The sequence below is a fragment of the Vanacampus margaritifer genome, chromosome 7 (assembly GCF_051991255.1).
Source record: "Vanacampus margaritifer isolate UIUO_Vmar chromosome 7, RoL_Vmar_1.0, whole genome shotgun sequence".
Lineage (NCBI taxonomy): Eukaryota > Metazoa > Chordata > Actinopteri > Syngnathiformes > Syngnathidae > Vanacampus > Vanacampus margaritifer.
Genome location: NC_135438.1, coordinates 15,001 through 36,233, shown reverse-complemented (window position 1 = coordinate 36,233; position 21,233 = coordinate 15,001). Strand labels below are relative to the sequence as shown.

General features: G+C 51.2%; 3 protein-coding genes across 14 annotated transcripts; all 3 read right to left on the bottom strand.

Moving 5' to 3' along the window:
- Positions 1-718: 718 nt before the first annotated feature.
- LOC144055089 (sodium/calcium exchanger 1-like) lies at positions 719-6,077 on the bottom strand. 11 transcript variants are annotated; one of them, XM_077570764.1, is made up of 10 exons: positions 4,322-6,077; positions 4,077-4,183; positions 2,901-2,921; positions 2,799-2,816; positions 2,749-2,762; positions 2,478-2,589; positions 2,309-2,418; positions 2,094-2,193; positions 1,761-2,024; positions 719-1,692 (listed from the first exon to the last, which is right to left on the bottom strand). In XM_077570764.1, the coding sequence occupies exons 1-10, from the start codon at positions 6,040-6,042 to the stop codon at positions 1,316-1,318; spliced, it is 2,844 nt and encodes a 947-aa protein (XP_077426890.1). In that variant the 5' UTR covers positions 6,043-6,077; the 3' UTR covers positions 719-1,315. The 11 variants fall into 11 exon arrangements, with proteins under 11 accessions (XP_077426890.1, XP_077426889.1, XP_077426891.1 ...); XM_077570763.1 differs by lacking the exon at positions 2,749-2,762 and having other exon boundaries at positions 2,309-2,424; positions 2,487-2,558; XM_077570765.1 differs by lacking the exons at positions 2,478-2,589; positions 2,749-2,762 and having other exon boundaries at positions 2,309-2,424.
- A 3,005-nt stretch (positions 6,078-9,082) lies between these two features.
- On the bottom strand, positions 9,083-11,503 carry LOC144055076 (solute carrier family 22 member 7-like). Of its 2 annotated transcripts, XM_077570745.1 has the most exons (4): positions 10,936-11,503; positions 10,191-10,299; positions 9,568-9,774; positions 9,083-9,462 (listed from the first exon to the last, which is right to left on the bottom strand). In XM_077570745.1, exons 3-4 carry the CDS (start codon positions 9,762-9,764, stop codon positions 9,387-9,389), a joined length of 273 nt encoding a protein of 90 aa, XP_077426871.1. In that variant the 5' UTR covers positions 9,765-9,774; positions 10,191-10,299; positions 10,936-11,503; the 3' UTR covers positions 9,083-9,386. The 2 variants fall into 2 exon arrangements, with proteins under 2 accessions (XP_077426871.1, XP_077426872.1); XM_077570746.1 differs by lacking the exon at positions 10,936-11,503 and having other exon boundaries at positions 10,191-10,482.
- A 152-nt stretch (positions 11,504-11,655) lies between these two features.
- rcor3 (REST corepressor 3) lies at positions 11,656-20,714 on the bottom strand. Its single transcript, XM_077570744.1, has 12 exons — positions 20,282-20,714; positions 20,111-20,167; positions 18,660-18,737; positions 18,538-18,590; positions 18,296-18,457; positions 18,098-18,222; positions 17,172-17,250; positions 16,888-17,103; positions 15,614-15,691; positions 15,494-15,551; positions 13,918-14,147; positions 11,656-13,274 (listed from the first exon to the last, which is right to left on the bottom strand). Exons 1-12 carry the CDS (start codon positions 20,403-20,405, stop codon positions 12,909-12,911), a joined length of 1,626 nt encoding a protein of 541 aa, XP_077426870.1. The 5' UTR covers positions 20,406-20,714; the 3' UTR covers positions 11,656-12,908.
- Positions 20,715-21,233: the final 519 nt, after the last annotated feature.

The window sequence follows — 21,233 nt, the reverse complement described above, 5'->3', positions numbered from 1 at the left end:
TGAAAATTAAAACAAATATTCAAAAAAAAATATAAAAGTAAACATAAATGATATAATTGGAAATAAACATACATAAATTGATCGAAGTAAAAATGAATACAAAAATACAAAAACAAGGTTTAAAATTGAAAAATGAATAGAAAATAAATGTGGGAATGAATACATTTACAAATAGAATTAAGAAATACTATTCAATAAATGTTAGTTTTTATTTTCACTTTCATTTATTTAGTTCATTTATAAAAAAAAAATGATGTTGGCAGTTTTTGGTCCTGCATGCAGCACAACAATACCTCAAACAAGGGCAAGCGCTCAAAATTAGAGATGGGCGAGTACCGATATCAGCTGTTAGTATTGATGCAGATACCAGCCTTCGTGTAAGGGATCAGCCTCTCGTTCTACAATCAGGTCAGGAATGAGAAGAATAGAAAACTGACATTCATTTCATGCACATTGAAGCAAAAAGGCTGTATTGGGAATAGAAGGGTTTTGCTTTCAAATGATCTGACTGTCATTGTTCATTTTGGAGGAGAGAATTTAGTACTAAGTGGCATTGGTACTTGCGATTGGTATCGGTGACTACTCAAGAGTTGATACTGTGGGTCTGAAAAAAAGCTGCTCAAAATACAAATGCCATCCGTCGCACGTGCTACGCAAAGACATTTACCAAATAGTTAGCAAGTCAACTTCACGTGTTATGCAAGCGGGCCCCCGTTTTGGCGCCAAGTCCCAGACAGTGGTCCGAAAGCAGCGAGAGGCAGACTGACTTGGTGGAAGCAGCTCGGAAGGCAAAAGACTCCTTGAAAGCTGGCGGCGGGCCATGACGAGTGCAGCCGGGGGCCTTCCTGGGACCCGATCGGTGGTCCGGACTTAATTGGCCTGGATCGGTGCACGCAAGGCAAGGGTCACCAGGGTCACCAGGGTCACCAGGGTCACCAGTCGGGGACAAGCAGTTGGGAATTGTCGTCCAAGCACGAGCAAACGCATCAAATTTGCCATCATTTATTATCCGACTGCATTTTGACACGTGACAACGTTGACGCAGGCTTTGCGAAAGGCTCGCTCGCCTTCAACAATCGAAGCTTAACATCCAGTCAGTCGTCATGACAACTTCAGGCTGTGAATTGTGTTTCACGCGGATCACGTGATTGTGAGGGTTCTGCTTTCAAGTCCTTTGGGGAAAAAACATCTAATTCCACACCAATCACGCTGTCGCCATCCGTCCGTCATCCACGCGTGCCGTCCTCCCGTCCGCACGTGGGCCGAAAAGTCCAACTTGTCTGGACCGGACGCGGCGATGGCGAAGGCGGCGGCGTCAGAATCCCGGGATGTAGCAGTAGGCCTCCAGCGAGGACAGGACGATGTACGCCAACCACAGGCTGAAGAAGAAGCCGGCTGTGGCCTTCTTCGCCAGCGGCGGCCCGCCCAGCTCGCCGCCGATCTCGGGTCGGCGCCGATAGATGAGGACGGCGATGCAAATGAAGGCGAAGATGGTGAAGAGGGTGACGGAGAAAGCCAGCGTTCCCGGGTCCACCCGGAACAGCTGGTTTTGAGAGTAGTGGTAAATGGCGGCGATGGACCAGGCCACGCCGATGCCCAGGAACACATTGACGGCGTTGCTTCCCGTCACGTTGCCGATGGAGGCGTCGGCGTACTGGTCTTGGCTGGCCGCCATTTTGCTGGCGAAGGTATCTGAGGGCAACACGGGATCGGGTGAAGGCGCCGCCGACGGATCGCACGCGGGCAGGGCGGCGACCTACCTGGCACCGACGTGCCCAACGCCACAAAGACCACGGCGGTGACCGAGTCCTTCAGACCCACCGTGCAGCCGAAGTGCGACGCCAGGTCGCCGATGATCGCCGTCAGCATGCCGATGACGGCGATGGAGACCGCGAAGCACGCCCAGCCATTCCAGTAGTCGGTGGGCGGGACCAACGCAAACAGAAGCTTCCAGAAGACTGTCAAGAAATGCAGGACGTAGTCCAGAGCGGACGGCGGCTTCTTGCCGTCGCCGTCGCCGTCGCCTGCACGCGACAAAGACGCGGTCGACTTTCAGACCGGACCTCTCCAGACCGCTTCATCCCGAGGTTTACCTGCGCCGATCGCGATGGCCTCGGCAAATTGTTCCCTCCACGACGTGGTTCCCACCAGCACGGTCAGCCTCGTCTTCCTCAGGACCTCGTCCACCGCGTTCTGACACACACACAAAAACGCCGGCGCGGTGTCAATTGTCTCGCGAACGTGAGCTGGACAAGAGTGGACCGGGCCAGACGTTACACCGCAGAAGATTTTGTGTGCGGGTGACAACCTTAAACTCATACGACTCCTCAATGACAACTTCCAGTTTGGCGTGTTCGCCCAACGTGGGTCGGCCTGACCGCGCCACGCGCCGCTCTTCTTTTGTCCACAAGTCCTGGTCTTCCTCTGAGAGACACACATTGGCACCGATTGGCTCCCGAATGGTCCGACTGGCAGACAAACTGTACCTGAGATGGTAACCACGGAAGAGGGGTTCCGGTTTTCTTGTTGTTGGAGCTTTCTGTAAACCGGCTCTTTGCCTGTCAGGTGGCGAGAAGGGAATGAAAAAGGCTTAAGCGAGGAGGACCCGTGGCGCACCCGACCAGGAGGTGCTCCAGGATCAGGGAGATCCGGAGGATCAGGGAGATCCGGAGGATCAGGGAGATCCGGGTGATCTGGGGCCGCGGCCAACGAGTCACTCGAGACATTGTTGGACAACTTGGACATTACTCGTTGGGTCCTTCCTATACATTTTTTTTTTTTTAAACGGTTTTACCCACCTGTTTGCCAGAATCCACCTAAAAACAAAACAAAAATTCTCTGAGAGCTTTGATAAAAAGAGAAACTCCCAAATAATGAATGCAGCACGAGAGGCGTCTTACCGACTTCTTGAAGCAGAGCAGCTGAGGACGACGTCCGCAAAACGGGAAGGAAAACAGACGTCAACGTTTGTCAGACACAAACCAAGCAAAAGACAAAAGAGGCAAAGGACTAAACATTTGGGTGTTTTTTTTTTCAAAATATTTGAGAAGGTCTAGGAATGAATCATCTTAAAAACTTTGCACGCTGGTCTGACTTATTGATCGATATCGGTATTGGCAGGTGCAGGGCCCCAAAATTCCGGGGCCCCAATGTAGACTGTAGGCTTCCTCCAGGATCCCCCCCGACGCTAAATACTCGGAAATCTACAGAAGTGTTCCATAAAAAAATACTCAGTGACTCAATTGATGAAGTCTCCGAAGTGAAACTAGTATTAAATATCGGCACCCTCTTTGAATAAGTCACATTTTGACTTTCTTTTTCTTTTACCTTGAACATCGAGAGGTCGCTACTAAAATCGGATTCAGCCGTCGCTAAACAGATCATTCCATTCTACGCCTGAAATGAAGACGACATATGCCGTCAATCATCCGTATCTGCTCCAGTTGTTCATGTTTTCTGAAAATAATGACCTTAGTTTAGCAGGGTGACAAAATGATTTGCTAAAATGTTATTGCGATTGTCCAAACGTCTTGAAAAGGTTCCTGAATGCTCGCTATCGACATTGCTGTCATCAATCGTGACATTTGTGACTTCATCCTCCCTCCGAGCTCCTCCCACAACGTAACTTCAACCTGCGCCACATGTGCTGAAAGCGTGCGTTTGCCGTCCGCATCGTGCGTTGAGGAGCCGTTCCGAAGGATTTCAAGTGTTTGAAGGGCAGAAGCGTCAGATGGACAAAATTGAAAGAAGAAATCACTTGACAAAAACCTCCGCCAGGGCCCGAGCCACTGACACGCGTGTGGACTTTGTCATTCTTTCAGGCGGGTCTCGTCTTTCGAGTGGATGGCGACTCGGAAGACGTTTTTGGCCTCTCGGCCGAGCGGACTTCGTCCCTTCATCGGCCGAGACTTTCCGAGGAACTCCAATTCCCGACTTTGACACCCCCGCCCCGACTAGCAGTAGAACGCTGACGTGTGAGTCGGGCTTTGTCGGCCCAATATTTGCCTGCTTGGGATCAGAGCTGTGAGGTTAGTGGACAAGGGGCGGGGTTAGAGTCGAGAAAATCCGGCCCCCACCTTTCCTGCGACTCATCTCCAGCATTCGCGGCTCGTCCATCGCCACCCAAAACCTTTTGTTCTTCTCGTACTCTTCGTCGTCGATGATGTTGATACGAAGCGTTTTGCTGAAACACAAACAACGAGGCCATGACGGTGACGACGCCGTCACTGTCGTCTTTCGGCAGTTTGGCCAATTTGGGCTTCCGAGGGACACGCGAGCAGCCGGCTTAGTCATGGCAACTTGACCCGCAATTTGTACTCACCAGATCTCATCGTTGTCAAACTCCAGGACGCCGTGAGTGTCCTCAAAGTCTTCGCCGCCCCCTTTGGCCGTGCCCTCGACGGTCCTGTACGGCACGGCCACTGCTCCGCGAGCCCCAGAGGTCCGGACCACCCTGACCTCCATCACGCCGATGCTCTCGCTCACCGTCACTGCGGCTTCCTCAAAGGTGAAGACGCCCGCGTGGTCATCGTCAAGGATGGTGACCGTGGCCGTGCAAGGCAAAGCCAGACCCGGAGAGCCGTCCCCGTCCATCTCCTCGCCGCCGCCGCCAGCGGACACCGCCCGCACGCCACTTAAGTGGACCAGGAAGTGCTCCTCCTCCTCAAAGATGTCGTCGTCCACAATGTCGATCCGGATTTCCTTCTGTGTCTCACCGGCTCGGAACACCAAAGTTCCCTCGGTGGAGCGGAAATCCGAACCGGCTTTGGCGGTGCCGTCTTGCGTCTGAAAGTCGACGGCGACAGTTGAGCTCAGGTCTCCGGTTCGACGCACGTTGAGCGCAACGCTGCCGCAGTTCTCCAAGCACCGGTAGCTCGCAGGGTGGAAGAAGACCTTCGCGGACTGCTCACTTCCTGACATCATCAAGTGGCACTGCGGGACTTCCTGGTTGGGGCCGGCGGCTGACTCCTGCTTGGGGATGTTGCCGGTCCCCGCTGCTGTCTGCTGGTAGAAGGTGCGACTCTTCTCCTGCTGCGTGAAAGCGCGGCAGGCGGCCAGCTCCATTGGCTGCTCCGTCTCCTCAACGGAGCGCTTCAGCGTCAAAGGCGTCAGCGAGCCCGCTTGGCCGTCTTCCGCCGGCACCTCGAAGCCCAGCCGGCCATCAAACGGGTCCCGGCCACGAGACGGCATTTGGACGCCGGCTTTGGAGGCAAGTTCCGGCTCGCCCTCCGTCTCCACGATCACCCCTCTGCGCTTGCCGGCTCGGTAGCGCTTGTACACGTACTTGTAGAACAGCAGGCGGCGGTCGGCCACGTATGCAAAGCTGACGCAGACGGGAAAGAAGAAGAGCGTCAGAAGCCCCTCCCAAATCTCCACCACGCCCGGAGAGAAGTAGGCCAGGATGAGGTAGAGCCACGTGTAGGCGAAGACGCTCCAGGCGGCCGTGACGAAGAACACCCGGAGGTGCTTGACCCGGCGGGTCTCGCCGTCGGGGATGACGTAAACGCAAAGGCCGATGATGACAAACATGTTGAAGGCGGCGCTTCCCACGATGGTGTTGGGCCCCAGTTCGCCGGCGTCAAAGTTGTGGCCACAAATCTCCACCACGGAGAGCAGGATTTCCGGAGCGGACGAACCCAGCGCCATGAGAGTCAGGTTGGACACGGTCTCGTTCCAGACGCGCACGGTGGTGCGCAACTTCTCCCCGTTGGCTCTTTTGACGGTGATCTGTCGCTCCTGAGACGTGATGACCTCGATGGAGGCCATGAAGCGGTCGGCGATGATGGACACGCCCAGGAACATGTACGCTAAGCCCAGAAAATAAATGGCCGCCCTGGCTATGCGGTCCGGGAGTCCCGGGTCCTCCGGCCGCCAGGGCGGCAAGAGGACGCCGTCCTTGCACCGGTTGCTGCCGCTGCATTTGGTGTCGTTGCGCAGCGTGTGGTTCCAGGTGGCGGCGCCGGAGCCGCCCGCTGAGCCCGCTTGGGCCAAGACCTGGGCCAACACAACAAGTGGCCAGCACGATCTCCCGCCTCGATGCATTGCCAGACGTTGGCGCTCCTCCGATTGCCTGCCGGATGCAAAGACATGTGGGGGTCGCCAATGCACTTTTGCAAGAATCCTCACCAGACTGCGAGGACACACTTTGGACGACGAAAACACCCATGACGCTTCAGACTTGACCATGGCTACAGTTCCGGAGAAAAAACGAAATCAAAGCAAAAACAGAAAAAATGCATGGAAGCGGGGGCGCCATGTCGGATGGTCCTCAGACGCAGACAGGAAGTGGCGTCGGTGCACAAGTGACATGCAGTCCGCAATTATTTTGAGTTTGACCAAGACGTGGAAAACCGGCGGCGGCCATCGGACCAAACGTAACCGAGAGGAAAACCGTCCAGTGCACTTCAAGCTGTTCATGAGACGAGGATCTGCTAAAAGAAATCCCGATGCGCTCGCGGGTCGCCAGCAGACGACAATCAAATTTGGATCATCGGTTCTTTTGTAGCTTTCAGAGATGGCAAGAAAGGAGTTTGTCTTTAGACTCGGGTGCTTCTCGTAAAGACTTTGTTTACCTGCCGGTTGAGTACAAGCACCTTTAAAGTCAAACTTTGGCAGGGTTTGGACCTTCTGGATTTGCCGTCTCTGCTAGCCGTAGCACATGTCGTGAAATGTAAGTTTATACTAACAACCCATTGATCACATTCTCCTCCAAAGCGAGTCGATGCCTTTTGGCTCATAAGTCGACATCTCGCATGTCAATTAAATGAAACATCGCTTAAAGGCGTATTCTCAGCAGCAAAAAGTTCATATTTTGTCCAGAATGAATTTGATAACTTCATTATTTTTCAGGTACACTTTAAAATCACATTTTGCTGTCGACTAAAGATGACATCACCCATAGTGAGGAAAAACCCGTCGCGGCTCAGCTGTTTTCTGGTTTTGGTCAGCAAACGGAGCCGTCATTGGTCGTTACATATTTCCTCAGCTCAGGTGAAGTGGGAAGATTAATATTTAAAGGTATTAATTGTACATGCAAAATAATGAAGCTAGCACATTAACTACAGAACAAATATCTGAAAATGGCTCCATGAGTCAAGTATTCCTTTAATGACCCCCCAAAAAAACAGCTATAAATGATCAGAAAATATGAAAGTAATTGCCAGCGCATTTTGGATTTTATGGCCATGAATCTTTCTCTCGCCATCCGGTCGCGCTCATCGATTGGCAAACCTCTCGGGCACGGCTTTGGCAACCGAAGAGACATTCGGACCTTGTCACACAGAAAAAATTAATAAGAAATCCACTGGGAGTCACAAAAACCCTTTGGGATCCAAAGTGACAATAACACCACTTTTGTTTTGTTTTTGACTTTTTTACTATATTCCATGAATAAAATCAACGAGCTGCTACAAACAAAGTGCAGTTTTTATTTGTGTTTGTAAGCTAAACATTGTGAACTCTGAAAAAAGAATATTTTCAAATCAAATCATTTGAGTTCACGCGGTCGCCGTTCACGAAACGAAAGGCGAACTTAAGCAGTCCGTCTGCAGCCAACCAAAAACGGCGCCTGTGTTGTCATCGTTCCGTCACGCGGACTCTCAGTGGCGTGCTGAGAGCGAACGTGTGGACGGGAAAACCGCACGGTCCGCTTGGGCCGCTGACGGAGAAAGAACGGCCGGCTACCTGCCAAATGGCAAATGAAAAATTCCATTTGAAAAGCTAACTCACTCCAAGACAAAGTCTTTGAAATGAAACTTTCCCACGAGCCCAGCGAGCCACGGCAGAAGCATCAGAGAGCCACATTGCGGGTTGCAAGGTGCCAACCCAGACGAGGTCAATTTACGAGCACGAGCGGCCGGACAGCTGATAAAGAAGATGAGCACACTTCAAATCGAACAGAAATTGAAGCAACACCGACGTGTTTTGCTTCAAGGTTGATTTTGTCTTTGGGCAAACTTACCTTCCGAACCTTTCAGGATTTTGGATGAAAACCTTGAAGAATTCTGGATGCTCCTTTCCCCGAACCCCGAGGCCAGTCGATCGAGACGAAGAGAAGATGTGAAGCGGACGAGAAGATGCCCAAGACTGAAGCAGCCTACGGCCCGACACGTTGCTGATGTCATTGGGCGGAGCCAAGAGCGTACCCCCCCATTCCCCCCCACCCGTGTTTGTCACGTACATAAAACAGAACGGCAATCAAAACGGTCTCCGCTGTGAAGGGAAGGCTTGAAAACAAAACAAGATGGCGCTAATAACCTTCATAATCAGAAGGTAGACGTGTTAGCGCCGTCGCGGGAGCGGACGGGGATGAGGACGGGGATGGGATGGGAACGGGGGGTATGATAAGCGCTCTTAAGCGAGTAGATAAGGTTCTAAAGATGGCTGCCGAGTGGGGGGCTTATCAGTGGGCTGGTGGTGAACTGCCACCAAACAAGGTAAAAATACAAGCTAGCAAGTTGGCCAGGTCCGGAATAGCAGCTAACGCCAAAGAGCCACATGACCTTCGCTGACCTTCGCTGACCTTCACCAAACTCACAGAGCTCAACAGGAGGTGGGAATCGTACTTTTCCTGATGAAAACTCTTCCGATTATTTACGCGAGGGATGTTACAAAACACCATTTTCTAACCAGAACAAATATTCACCTCTTGAGTACTCACCGTCTGCTACCCTCCAAATTGGTATTAAACCAATGACGTATAACTTGAAAGGAAGACCCTAAGTTTATGTGTGAGACAAAGTTTTGCAGTTGAACATTTCAGCTCAAAAAATCTCATTCTGATTGAGGATTCATTTGTAATAAATGAGCAAAAGTGCAACGGAAAACTCCCGCAGTTTTTGTCATGCTTCAAATGAGGTGCAAAATTAAACGGCGTCACCCGTTTGGTGTGACACTCGGATGTTGGAAACAGTCCTGAAAATACAAGCGCTGAACTATGTTGCTATGGAAGCAGAAAAAAGGCAGCTTATTCACGCAGCGAATAAGAAGATTTCATGAAAGCGGCAAGTACGTTTCTACACGGATTAGCCAAACGCTGAAAGCCAGCAAAATGAGAGAACAACAAAAATGCACCCCAAACATCTGACAAGCTGAGACGGGTTGGCCGCCAAGGCAGATATTTATGAAACAAAGAAATCTCCTCGTTCCGAGGGCAAAACCAAATGAAAGGCTATGAAATGTTCAACTCGAGGTGCTCCGAAAGGGAGGACGTCCGATCTACAAAGATCAAAAAGCACTTCGAAACCGTGGCTATGAAAAGTTACAGACAAAAGTTATTTCGGACAGAATTGGAATGACGAGCGTCAGCCAATCCAAGTGGTTGATCCGCCACCGCTCGGGTTCGCTCTCGGGTTCGCTCTCGGGTTCGCTCTCGGGATGCCAACGTGCTAATCCTGCATCGCGGCGCTGTGGCCACTCATCTCCAGACGACGAGAGCGGTCGCCAGGCTCCGACTTTCTGTGTCTGAAGACCAAAAAAAGGACTTCCTGAAATGTGCGGTGCCGCCATTGGACTGCAGGGGGCAGCGCAAGGGCACATTGTTGATATTAGTTCCTATCTGCGGCCTACCTTCCCTCCTCCACGTCTAGAATGTTGTCCGGCAGGCACACGTTGAGCGTCTCGGGCAGTAGGAAGACCAGCGCGCCGCTGAGTATTCCCGTGGCGGAAAAGATGAGCGGCGGCAGGAAGAGCCAAGTGTCCTCCAGGAGAATGACCATCGGGGCCAGCGAGCTCCGGATGCGACTCAGACAGGAAGTGTAACCCATTCCGCACTGCCTGTCCAATGAAAGCCTCTTCCTTTAGCTCACTTGTGGCTAACGTGTTAGCGACATCAGCTAAGCAGAAACCAACTTTTGACGTGCCTAACACAGACACTAAGGCCACGCTAACGAGATGTAACAAAGTTACTTCCGTGTCGCAGAGGCCGTCTGCACGGATGGCAAATCCAGCTCCACAAACAGTTTGCCTTTAGCCACATTAGCCACAGCTGCTTCCACTTAGCCGGCAGCTATACAAACTCCTTTATCATAACTATGCATTCATATGAGTTTGTTTACCTGCCGCTTGAGCAGAAGCACCCGTGCCTAAATTCAAGCTGTGGGAGGTTTTCTGGACTGGATTTAGCATCTATGGCCGTCGGCGGATGCAAAGCCCACCAAGGCAATTGAAGGAGTCGGCCTCGGCGGTCTTACCGAAGGACGGTGGGGAATAGCTCGGCCGAATCGAGGAAGGCGGTGGTGAACGCCGCCTCGGAGAAACCCTTCGCCACCACGGCCACGCAGGTCCGAAGCACGGACAAGTCTGAAAGACAAATGGAAAAAGCGCAGTCATCTCTGGGCTATCGTGGAACTTACGAGTACGTTGGACCAAATGTGGCCAACATTCATTTGCTCGATTGATTTCTTCTACGGCCTGATTGGGTCATTGCAAGATCAATTGGAAACATCCCAGATGCACCGTAGTACGTGTGACGCGGAATGTGTATGCGCCTGTAAAAGGCAGGCAGGCCTGGCCTGTTGAGTCACCTCCGTCAGCCAATGAGAAGGGAAGAACTGCTACTGAGTGCAGTGTGAAAAGCGCTTAAAGCAACGCTAAATATGATTTGAACCTTTAATTCATATTTTCATAATTTTGCTGATGAAACATTGACTTACAGCTAGATTCATGAAACCTTTGTCATGGCCTGAGGGGGTTTATATCGTTTTTACTGGCACCAAACAACTTTGAAGTGGAGGGTGTGAACTCTGCCACACACAAAAGAACTACAAACGCGCAGACTGCTTTACGGCATACGTCGTGTTCCCAGTGTTCCGGGCGGAAGTCGAGTCAAACGTCTACGCGCGATTACTGTTATCATGCAGAAGCAAAACCCAAAACACCCCAATAAACAAAGATTTTTGTCTGAGGCGAATATAATAACGATGATAAAAAGCCTACCTGGATAAAAAGCACACTACATGATTTCAGTCGCTGGTGAGGCGGAAGACGGGAGATTTCCAAACGACGCTGCCTTTGTGGGAACTCTGCTCTTTTTAGTAGTAGCTTTCCATGCTCAAAACAAAAATAATGATGCTAATGTTAGCGGTTGGAAAATTGCGTGGTAGCAATAAATAGCCATCAGCTTGATAGTTCGCTTTTCCACACCGACCCGACCAGCCACGCAAACACTCAAAAGTAGCTTTATTTCTTGTTTACGAACGCTTGTGAATGCATCGCGGGAAGGGATGGAGGGGGCGAGCGCAGCCGTTTGAAAGGAAAAGAAAAAATAAGGTAAGATCACAACCACAGTCTGCTGTTAACATACTTGAGAAACATTACAGTGCTGTATAAAGAATAGAAAATAGCCACTGGAAATAATGTCGTTCAGTCCGACTGCGGACGCTCTTGGACGTCCGGATTTCACAATGTTATGCGCTTGGCCTCATGGGAAATGTTGTTCTTTCAAGGGGAATTAAAAGGGACAACAATAGCGCCTTTGTCTAAAAGTGCCGCCATAATCAACGAAAACTAAATCCTCATTTGTGCTACGTGTTAAGGAAAGCAGCGCCAGCAACACTTTTGGTTGACTTTGAGGAGCAAAACAAAGTCTGCAGATGAGTTGCGAGTCCGTTTGTTGAAAAGCAGCTCTCGCATGACAATCACAATCCCTCAGACTGGTTACAAAGTGCTGATGAAATGTTTTAATAAATTGAAATGGATCACGTGGTAACCACCAATTGGCTCAACATCCCACAAGCATTATAGAAATACAACAAACAAGATGGAAACACCACAAACGCACAAATTCAAACTTGCTTCACCAAACATTCATACAAATTGTGTGTGTGTATTATATACACACACACGTATAATAGTGCTGCCAAGTAATTCAATAGTTTGCTTAACCAATGGCACAATAAACGTGTGCCAGCACGAATATGTCAACAAACGTCTATTGTGGATCAAACGAGTCATCAATCAGTGATTGGCTGAACAAATTGTCAGACTTTTTGTTTTGTTTTATGGACAGCAGCACGTTCAATTCGCCAACCGACCTCACGCCGGCATTTCCAAAAGCAACCTTTCATACAAAAAAAACACACACACACACACACAGTACTGCTCAAAAGTGTGTGAACCTCTTGAGCAATTTGGACTTTGCAATGGTTTCGACCTGATTTTGTTGTTCAATCTGAACCGTTACATTTGATATGAAAAACAGGTTTTCCATGCATTGTTCTTTAAAAAAAAAAAAAATCAATTGTGTAGTCCAAACTAAATGAAAAAGCCTTTTTGGTCAATTCACTTGGGTGCAAAAGTAAGTGAACCCTGAGCCGCATTGCTTAAAACAAGCAGTCAAGTCGGATCAGGTCGGACAAATTGGGAGCTAAAGGAACCGCTGAAATGGACCAAATGAAATGAGAGGTTGAGAAGAAAGAAGAAATTGCGCATCACTGACTGAAACCCAGACAAAAGCACGTCACGTCTGTGGCCGCTTCAAATCCGGACTTCTTTCCAAATACTGTGGCGGGACCTGAAGCGGGCACTTGATGCTGGACGCCCTCCGACCTCTCTCAATTGGCAAAGCGGCAAAGTCCGTGCGAAAGACTGACAAGTCACTAACCAAAGTGTTTTTGCAAAAGGAGGTGCGATGATGTCCCACCAAGTCGCAACTTCGCACACTTTTGCAAGCATGCAAATTAGTTTTCCTCAATCAACGGGCGCCTGCAGGGTTCACAAACTTTGGAGCGACACACACACACACACACACACACACACACACACACACACACACACATAAATACATGTGAGTCACACACACACACACACACAGTCATCTTGGTTGTGTGGATGCCGCCTTCCAGCGCACTAGCAAAGTTCCAGGGTGTGGTTGGGCGCCATTTTATGGGCCGGCTTCTTGTCAGCGCGCGTCAGTGGAAGGAGGAAGACGAGGCGGCGTCCGATTGGTGGAGAGCGGCGGCCGACGCCTGCTGGCCGGCGGGGCCGGACGGGCGGGGGTTGAGGCGAGGGGGCGGGGCGTTGGAGGGCCGGATGAGGGGTGGCGGCTGCTGCAAGGCGGGGCGCGACTGCTGCGAGGTCGGGTGGGGCTGCTGCAGGGAGGGACGGGGCTGCTGCTGGAGGGGCGGCGGCTGGCGATGCAGGGAGGGCGTGGCCGGCAGCGAGGGGCGCAGGAGCGGAGGCGGCTGGTGGAGGGAGGAGGCGTGGCCCGACGTCACGGCCGTCTGAGACGAGGACGCGGCAGCGCTGATGGGCGACGCCCCCGACGCAACCTGACCCTTTGAACAAAAACAAACCAGGATGATGTCATCAACTTGGGGGCGGAAATGTGACGAGCGGCAACCCGACCACAACGAACTTGCACGCGCCCACCATGACCACGACAGCAGGTTGGAGGTCAACTTTTTTGCTGACTGCGAGTCCGTGCCCAGACTTGCTATCGGTATCGGAGCAATACACTCGAAAAGGCTCGATTACTCACTAAGGGTACCGATACCGGCCACCGATAAGCCGGGACAAAAACAGACATTAAAAGGAACCCGACTGTCATGACAAGTTTGCTCTCTATTATTGATTTGGTTGTTAATAACTATGAGATTCCTTCTTCAAAAATCATTTCCAGTTGAATTCATTCTGAAGAATCTTTATTTGGACGTACGCCGCCTGTGTTGTCTAATATCATTTTACAGATGTTTGAAATCCTGTATTGTATACTTTTGGCAAAATGTATATTTGTTAATACATCTGATTGTGATGATACCCTCCGTCCACGAATGCCAAACTGTCCCCTCCCCAATGTTTGTAAAGAATGCGGTTTGCCGTTGCGGCCATGTTGTCGGCGTGAGCGTTGAACGTCAGCGGAGACCAACTTGACGGCGCTAAATCCTTCACGCGAAGGATTGGATGAACGTCCAAATTTACCTCCTCGTCCTCCTCGTCGGTGCTCCTCGCCGAAGGCGTGGCGGAGGCGTTTTTGGACTCCTCCCCGGAGGCGTTGCCCCCATCCCCTTGCTCCGCCTCCCACTCCTGAAGCACTTCCTCCAGGTTGAAGCGCCGTCGGTAGTTGATGAAAAAATTCTTCACTTGTCCCAGCGTCTTGTTGCCGATGACGTCGGCGATGGCCTGGAAGTCTTTGCCGTACTTGCGGACTCCTAAATGACATCATGATTCAGCAATGACATCATCAAGCAGCTGATGACAACGCAGGAGTCGCTGTTGGCAGGTGTGCCAAACACATTACGGAAGCGCCAACGCGGACTCTACGGTTTCAAACTAGGGCAGGCACGACGCGTCGACGCAAAAACTGCACGGCGAGGCGGCACTTTTGGCGCCGTCGCGTCAGCCAATTGCCCCCGAGACCGTCGACGTCACCAAATACGTCACCTTGCAGACAAAACAGGACGCGATTGCAATGGACATATTCTATGCACAACTTGTAGCGATGGAGGACACAGTAGGCGTGTCCAAATTCACAAGGCTTGGTCGCAATTGGTCGGCTGCATGACGGCACGGACTTGCAAATGAACGGCGTGTCGGTCCTCGCGCGACCGGCAGGCGGCGTTGACAAGCCGTTCGTTTGCAAGTCGTGGCGTGCCGTCAGTCGAGAGCGACGTCATGCAGACCAAAAAGTCGCCTTCGGAGGACCCGCCTGTGGGAATTTAGACACGCAAATGATGGTTGTGGTTTGCGGATACCCGACGACTTGACAAGCTCCGTGAAGCAAAAAAAGGAGGCGGTTTGGAGGAAATGAGCGAGGAGGTCGGCTTCTCTGGTGAGTTTTTTTTCCCTTTTTTTTTATTGTCAAAGCGTGAAGCAAGCTATCAATGACACAATACAGTTAGCATGTGGCTAATTCTAATAGAATTAGCAATATATTGTTTAGAGGACACGGAAGCCTCATTTTTTTCTTTCTTCCCTCGTGGCGTGACGCAACGGGAAACAAATCAAAAATCACGCCGGCCGCGACTTTATACTTGTGCACAAACAATAGAGACGCACGACCGCCATGAGCACTTGAGAGGAGGCGTCCGCGAGAGACGCTTTCGGTGGACGAGAAGACGCCACAAGTTGTCAACGTTTTTTTCCTTCCTCGTTTGGAATGGTTATTGTTATACTTTTTTGATATGGGCAGATTATTTATAAATATATATTTTATTAACCTGTGCACTGCGTAAAATAAATGGTCATGTTTTTAGGATTTAGGATTTGTTTTAGCAACACATTTCAACAACTTTATGGATACGTAGGAAGGACACGTCCACATTTGCGTAACACATTGCTTGCAATTGGGTCGCTAATTTTGCCCACCGGGGGGCGCCCTGACAAGCACTTGCACGTGATTGTTGACGTGCGTGCGAATCTGACGTCTGATATGGATTGCGCTGACACCTTCTGCTGCTTTGATTGCAAACACAAAATTGCGAGCGTTGGAACCCGGAAAATGGAAACGCTTGCGATTCTTTTTTCACTGGCTCCAAACAACAAAAGCAGACGTCACCTTGAACGGCGAGCAGCTGCTCGTCGGTGGTCCAGCGAGCGTTGACCTTCTGAGCGCTCTGAAAGCATCGTCAGCAACATTACAAAGGGCGTCGGCGGCGCCGGACTGCACGGAACCAACCTCGGGCAGGCGGAAGTCGTTGATGCCACATTCCAAGACGTGCTTCAGTCCGCTGTTCATCTGTTTGGCGTTTTGTACCTGAAGCAGACACGGGCAAAGTTCACCACGGACGGAAGCACGCGCGGTCGGTTGGGTTTGCGTTGTCACTTTTCTTGATGTATGTATGCTGCTTGTCCCCTAGTGGACAAATCATGCAACTGCAACTTGATTGCCGGGCAGGCAGCGGGCGAGTTCACGTCACGTTTGGCGCACGCCGCTTCAAACTCGGCTCAGCTTTTCAATCTTGCACTCCCAAAAGTGAACATTTGGTCAGGAGTTGCCACATTTTCAACAAAAGCTGGTTTGAGCCAATAACGAGTTGTATGCGGCCCCGCGCCACTCGGATCAATCTCGCGTTTGTGGAAGATGAACGGAGCAGCAAAAGGCAGCCATTTTGAGCCTCCTTCGCGGGTGCGGCCATTTTTCGCCACTTGCTGCCGACTGCAAATGACCAGACGTGCCGGTGGGCTCAAGTGCAACCAATCACGGCTCAGCTTCAGAAAACAGGTGAGCTGTGATTGGTCCTTACTTACCCCGAGCAACTGTGATGTCATTTCCTGTGGGCAGCTAATGGCCGCCCCGACACGGATCAAAACGGCCGTGTTTTGCTGCTGAAGTCCAATTCCATACAGAGAAAGACCATTTTGGGCTTGACTTTCCCAGAAGGCCAGAAGTCAAAGACGCATGTTGACTTGAGTGAGGCCGTTGTGTGACCTTTCACCCTGCTCAGCATCTTGCAATCGTTCTGCGTTGCGTCACGTGTCACACGGACAAGGCCGAGCTGCCCTCCAACACAGTCCAAGAGTGGCAAATATTTCGGACACATTAGACCTTCTTCCGCATGGGGCCGAGAAGGCCTCCACGACCGCGGCGCCATCGTTCTGGCATCGGGTGCTGGGCGACACAAAAGAAATCTTCCACCACGATTACGGCCATTTTATATGCCACTAACGATATCGCTTCACATCCAAAACATTTGGCGATGCATGATGACTGGACGTGCTCATCGGAATGTGTTTGAATTCCACTCGCTGATTTCATCCCCTCGACAGTAAATCTTATTATCACCGGGTTTGGGCCAACCAGACGTTTTCTACCTTCAGCTTTGACTACGGAGCACACCAAAGGCCATTTTCCCCAATTTTCCCCGTAAGGGACTTCACGTGGACAGATTGGACGCTCAGCAAAATGTGAATGAAATGTGAATGTTGTCGGGACGTGACAGCGCCACCTACCTGCCTCTTGAGGGACACCAGTTCTACGTCCAGCTGGCGCAGGAGCGCGTTGGCGGCGGCGGCGCTGCAGGAGACGGCCACCACGTCGTCCTGGGTCAGGTACATGCCCTTGGGGGGGCGGCATCGCGAGCGCTGATGATGGCGGTGCTGCAGCGTCTGGTGCTCCCGCCGGCCCGGGCCCGACTTGGAGGCCGGCGCCGTGGGCTCCGTCGGGTTCTGCCGCCACAAGCGTCACACTCAAAAGGATCGGTCGCCAGGGCGGCCCGGCCGGCGCATTCTCGTACCTCTTTCTTGGCTTCCTTGTTGGGGTCGTAGTCGCTATCGTTGGGTTCCGGCACGTTGGCCTCCTCGGGCTCCACGTCACTACGGCGACAAGATGAACAAGGCGACCTTTGACCCGCGTGCAGTGCCTTTGAAAGACGGCAAAGTCACGAGGTCACGCTGTCGTATCTGTGACCTTCCACGCACATGCGGGACTGCCGCGCTGAGTGACGGCAAAGTCGGCGAACGGGAACGCGGCGTTGACCGGCTGGCTAAACGTTAGCCGGCGTCAGTTGAGCTTGTTCAACAATACCAAATTTGGGGCCCGTTTGTCCAATAAAAGGATTGAAAGGGCACCAGCAGATCTTTCCATTTTATTTTTAGAATAATGACTTGACTGACTATTCTTACATTTTGTAAAAGTTACTTGTGAACATGTTTTAACGTTGTTAATGTTTGCTCTTTTGGTCAATGTACTTTTTTGTCTTCCCCGCTTTGCTCATGAACGGATGTTTGTCGCCGTGAACGGATGTTTGTCGTCGTGAACGGATGTTTGTCGCCGTGAACGGATGTTGGTCGTCGTGAACGGATGTTGGTCGTCGTGAACGGATGTTTGTCGCCGTGAACGGATGTTTGTCGCCGTGAACGGATGTTTGTCGCCGTGAACGGATGTTGGTCGTCGTGAACGGATGTTGGTCGTCGTGAACGGATGTTTGTCGTCGATGCTTGTTAAAAGAAAAGTTCCTTTCCTTTCTTCTGGCCTCGCAAGCGGAAAAATAAGCGCACGAAAATAAAAGCAGATATTTGGTACCAATGTAGCAAATACACGCGAGACGGCAGAAGGGATGACCCGAGTCGCCGTTTGCCGGATTGGGCCGTTGCGAACGATTCCAAACGAGTCACCAATCCCGCCGGCTGGCCCCGTGAAAAGCAAAGTCCGGCATCCAACCTGTCGCCCTGGTTGCTCCTGCTGGCCAGTTTTCGGGCTTGGCGGTCCATCAGACTGGTTCTGGAGCGGGTCTTCTTCCACGAGTAGTAATACTTGACCAGGCTGGAGATGGATTTGTCTGGAAGCTGACGTCACAAGGTCTAATCAGCAACAGCCGGACGGACGGACGGACGGACGGACGGCAGGCGGCGGCCTCACCATCTGCTGGATGCGGTGGAAACTTTTGCCGTGAAAACTGAATGCTTGCTCAAAGAGAACTTTGTCCTCCACCGTCCACTCGTCGGGAAAAGGCGTAAAGTTGGGAAGGTCGGCCAAAGACTTGTCGATGTTGTGTTTGTGCCAGAAGAGCATCCCCAGCGCCTGCACACGCGCACGCACACACACACGCACGCACACACACACACAGCAGCTTGTACGGGAAGTTGAAAGTGCGCGAGTACCTGCTCCACGTTGTAGCCGTGCTTCTCTTTGGCCAGCGCGATGTACTCGTCCACTGCGGAGGAAGAAAAAAATCATTTAGGACAAGCGGCGTGACGGCGAACCCGAGGCGGAGGTCACTCACGTTTGCCGTCTTCGATGTCGTGATAAGGCGACCACACCAACATGCCGCTGTTGTCCCTCTCCGAATATTTGCTGGAGCCTAAACGCATCATCATCATCATCATCATCATCATCACCTCTTTAGACAAAACAAGTCCGCCAGACTTGAGCAGACTTTGGCAGCTTCTCAGAGTCGCTGGAGATCTTTCACCTAAAATTTGGCGTTGCCACTCCAGGTGCAACAATTCAACATTTACGTGTTGTCGCTTTGGGCGCCATTGGGGACAGAGTCACCACCGTCTACGCACTGACAAGGTCACGACGCCATTTGCGCATTCAACACAAGACACGATGTCGCTTCTTGTCACTCGTGATGCCAAATAAGGTCGTGGCGTTTCTCCTGCCTCCAAAAATGCGCTTCCTTGCCGCATCGTCATGTTTGCTTGGAGACAGAAAAGAACGCCGCCGTCAAATCAATCGGTGTGTTCAAGTCAGGCTGGTTTAGCCAGTGGGACGGCCGGCCCCGCACACGCGAGCGCTTCCTGTCCCACGAAGAGCAAGACTTCTTGCAAATAGACAGAAGTGAAGAAATATGAAGGCAAAGCGATGTCCCGTCCAATTGAGGTGTTCGTTGATGCAAACAAGATTTAGCAAAGGAGCAACGCTGAGGTCCAATTTGACGAAGAGCGTATTCAGATTTTTGGCCTCATTTGCTTGGCCTTTCAAAGCCCGACCAAATATTGTCAATATTTGGGTTTGAATGGACTCCATGTAAACGTACACGTTGATTAGCTAGCAAATGAGTCGACAAACATTTTGACAATGAATGAATCGTTTGGAGCAGGCCTGTCACAGACACGCACGCACGCACGCACGCTGGACCCGCACGAAACATTCACTGGAATGTTCAATTCAATGAACCCACTGCTGTTCATTTTGTCCGCTCGTGGCCGCTTCAATACAATAACCATGAAACGTTGATTAGGAACTACTTGTCATTTACTAGATGAATTGTTGCATCTCTTATGTGAAATAAAATCGTGTTGCCATCATCACACAGCAGCAATGTTTAAAATCCAGTTGGATGCACTTTCCTCGTTGACTTTCCACATGTGAGTGAGTGAGTGAGTGAGTGAGTGAGTGAGAGAGTGAGAGAGTGAGTCCCTTGCTCCCGCTGCTACGAGGCATCGTTCAGAAAGGGTAGACGGTAGCCTCGGTCAGTCCTCATTCGGCAACAATCCACCAACCTAAACTTAGTACCGTTTGAAGTCTCGTGACTCGTACGGCACAAACAGCCGACAGCCAAGAGGCCCATTTGGAGGGGTTTCTTGCGCATTTGCCCAAATTGCCCCCCATTTCCAAAGGCCAAAACAAAAGCTGCTTTCCAGCCTGCGCTCGGACCGAGGCTACCACGTCCACACTCTCCATACTGGACTCAGCGAAACGTCGCCAATAACAAGAAACGAAGCTCACCGGCGTCGAAATCGGGAATGTTGGCCTGATAATCGGCCCCCACTCGCATGCCAACATCTGCGGACGACAAAAGCAAAGGAAAGCCAGCGTGACTCGATTGCATCGGAGCGTCTTGGCAAGCTAGCCGGCTAGCTCGCCATGACGGCCGCCTGCCGCTCGCGGGTGGCCCACCGTGCTCATCGTCACTGCCGCTTTCGTCCGTCAGGTGTCCGTTGGACGCGTTGGACGGACTCTTGGTGCCGTTGGAGCGAGCCTTGCCCAAATACTCGGAGCCTTTGTCCATCATGCCCGGCATCCTGTCGCCGCGGTGCTCGACTACCGCAGCCGCCGCCGCCGGGATAGCGAACCTCCTGAGACGCTCCCAAAGGTTCGCTTGACGGCCGCCGACGTGTTGCTTCGGTGCCACGGGACGCCACGAGCTTCGAAAATGAAACAATTGGTCCCGAGACAGAAAATGTCCGCCGCCGCAAGCAGGACGCGCAGCGCGGAGGTCGAGGGACTAACCGACGCGGCGGGTGGTGCTATCTCTCTCCACCTTCTGTCTGCAGTGAGGCCGACTGCGAGCGGAGGGAGGGACGAAGCGCGACAGTAGATCCTTGCGCCAACGACACCGATCACAACATGGCGCTAGCTACATTTTTGTTATCGTCGTCGTTTTTTTTTTTTTTTTTTTAAATATATCGTTCAAAGTGCAGGCAATCCAATGTACACGCTTAACATACCACTCAACAAAACAACAAATATTAAAGTATATAAAATAACTGAAATGAAAGAAATTCACATTTACAGCAATGTTTTCTATTTCTGCATGAATAGCAATTACAGTATTGACTTTGTATCTGTTATTAATGAAAATGATAATATTTAATAGACAACAATCAGAAAGGAAGACAAGAGACTTATATTATTTTGCTTGATGAAGAGAGCAGAGAGAGACCTCACAATCTCCATTCCACTCTGAACCGGACTCTGCTGCCCTCCTCCTTTTTATTGTTTTTTTGCCTAGTTACTTAGAAGCTGCTCTGAAGAATGGGGGGAGCTGCAAAACACAGTCACAAATCCAAATCATCACACAGTTAACAATGCAGACATGTTTAAGGTTAAGACCTCAATCGTAAAACGT

Bases quoted from the DNA above. Each gene is read 5' to 3' on its own strand.
- LOC144055076 (XM_077570745.1), bottom strand. From the start codon at position 9,764: ATGGGTTACACTTCCTGTCTGAGTCGCATCCGGAGCTCGCTGGCCCCG. The intron at 9,463-9,567 runs GTAGGCCGCAGA...TTTGGTCTTCAG, and splicing joins CTAGACGTGGAGGAGGGAAG to ACACAGAAAGTCGGAGCCTG.
- LOC144055089 (XM_077570764.1), bottom strand. From the start codon at position 6,042: ATGCATCGAGGCGGGAGATCGTGCTGGCCACTTGTTGTGTTGGCCCAG. The intron at 2,922-4,076 runs GTGGGGGCCGGA...CGTCGTCCTCAG, and splicing joins GGAGATGAGTCGCAGGAAAG to CTGCTCTGCTTCAAGAAGTC. The intron at 2,025-2,093 runs GTAAACCTCGGG...TGTCGCGTGCAG, and splicing joins GGCCATCGCGATCGGCGCAG to GCGACGGCGACGGCGACGGC.
- rcor3 (XM_077570744.1), bottom strand. From the start codon at position 20,405: ATGCCGGGCATGATGGACAAAGGCTCCGAGTATTTGGGCAAGGCTCGC. The intron at 20,168-20,281 runs GTGGGCCACCCG...TGTCGTCCGCAG, and splicing joins CGGCAGTGACGATGAGCACG to ATGTTGGCATGCGAGTGGGG. The intron at 17,104-17,171 runs GTACGAGAATGC...TTGTGGCGGCAG, and splicing joins ACAAGGAAGCCAAGAAAGAG to AACCCGACGGAGCCCACGGC.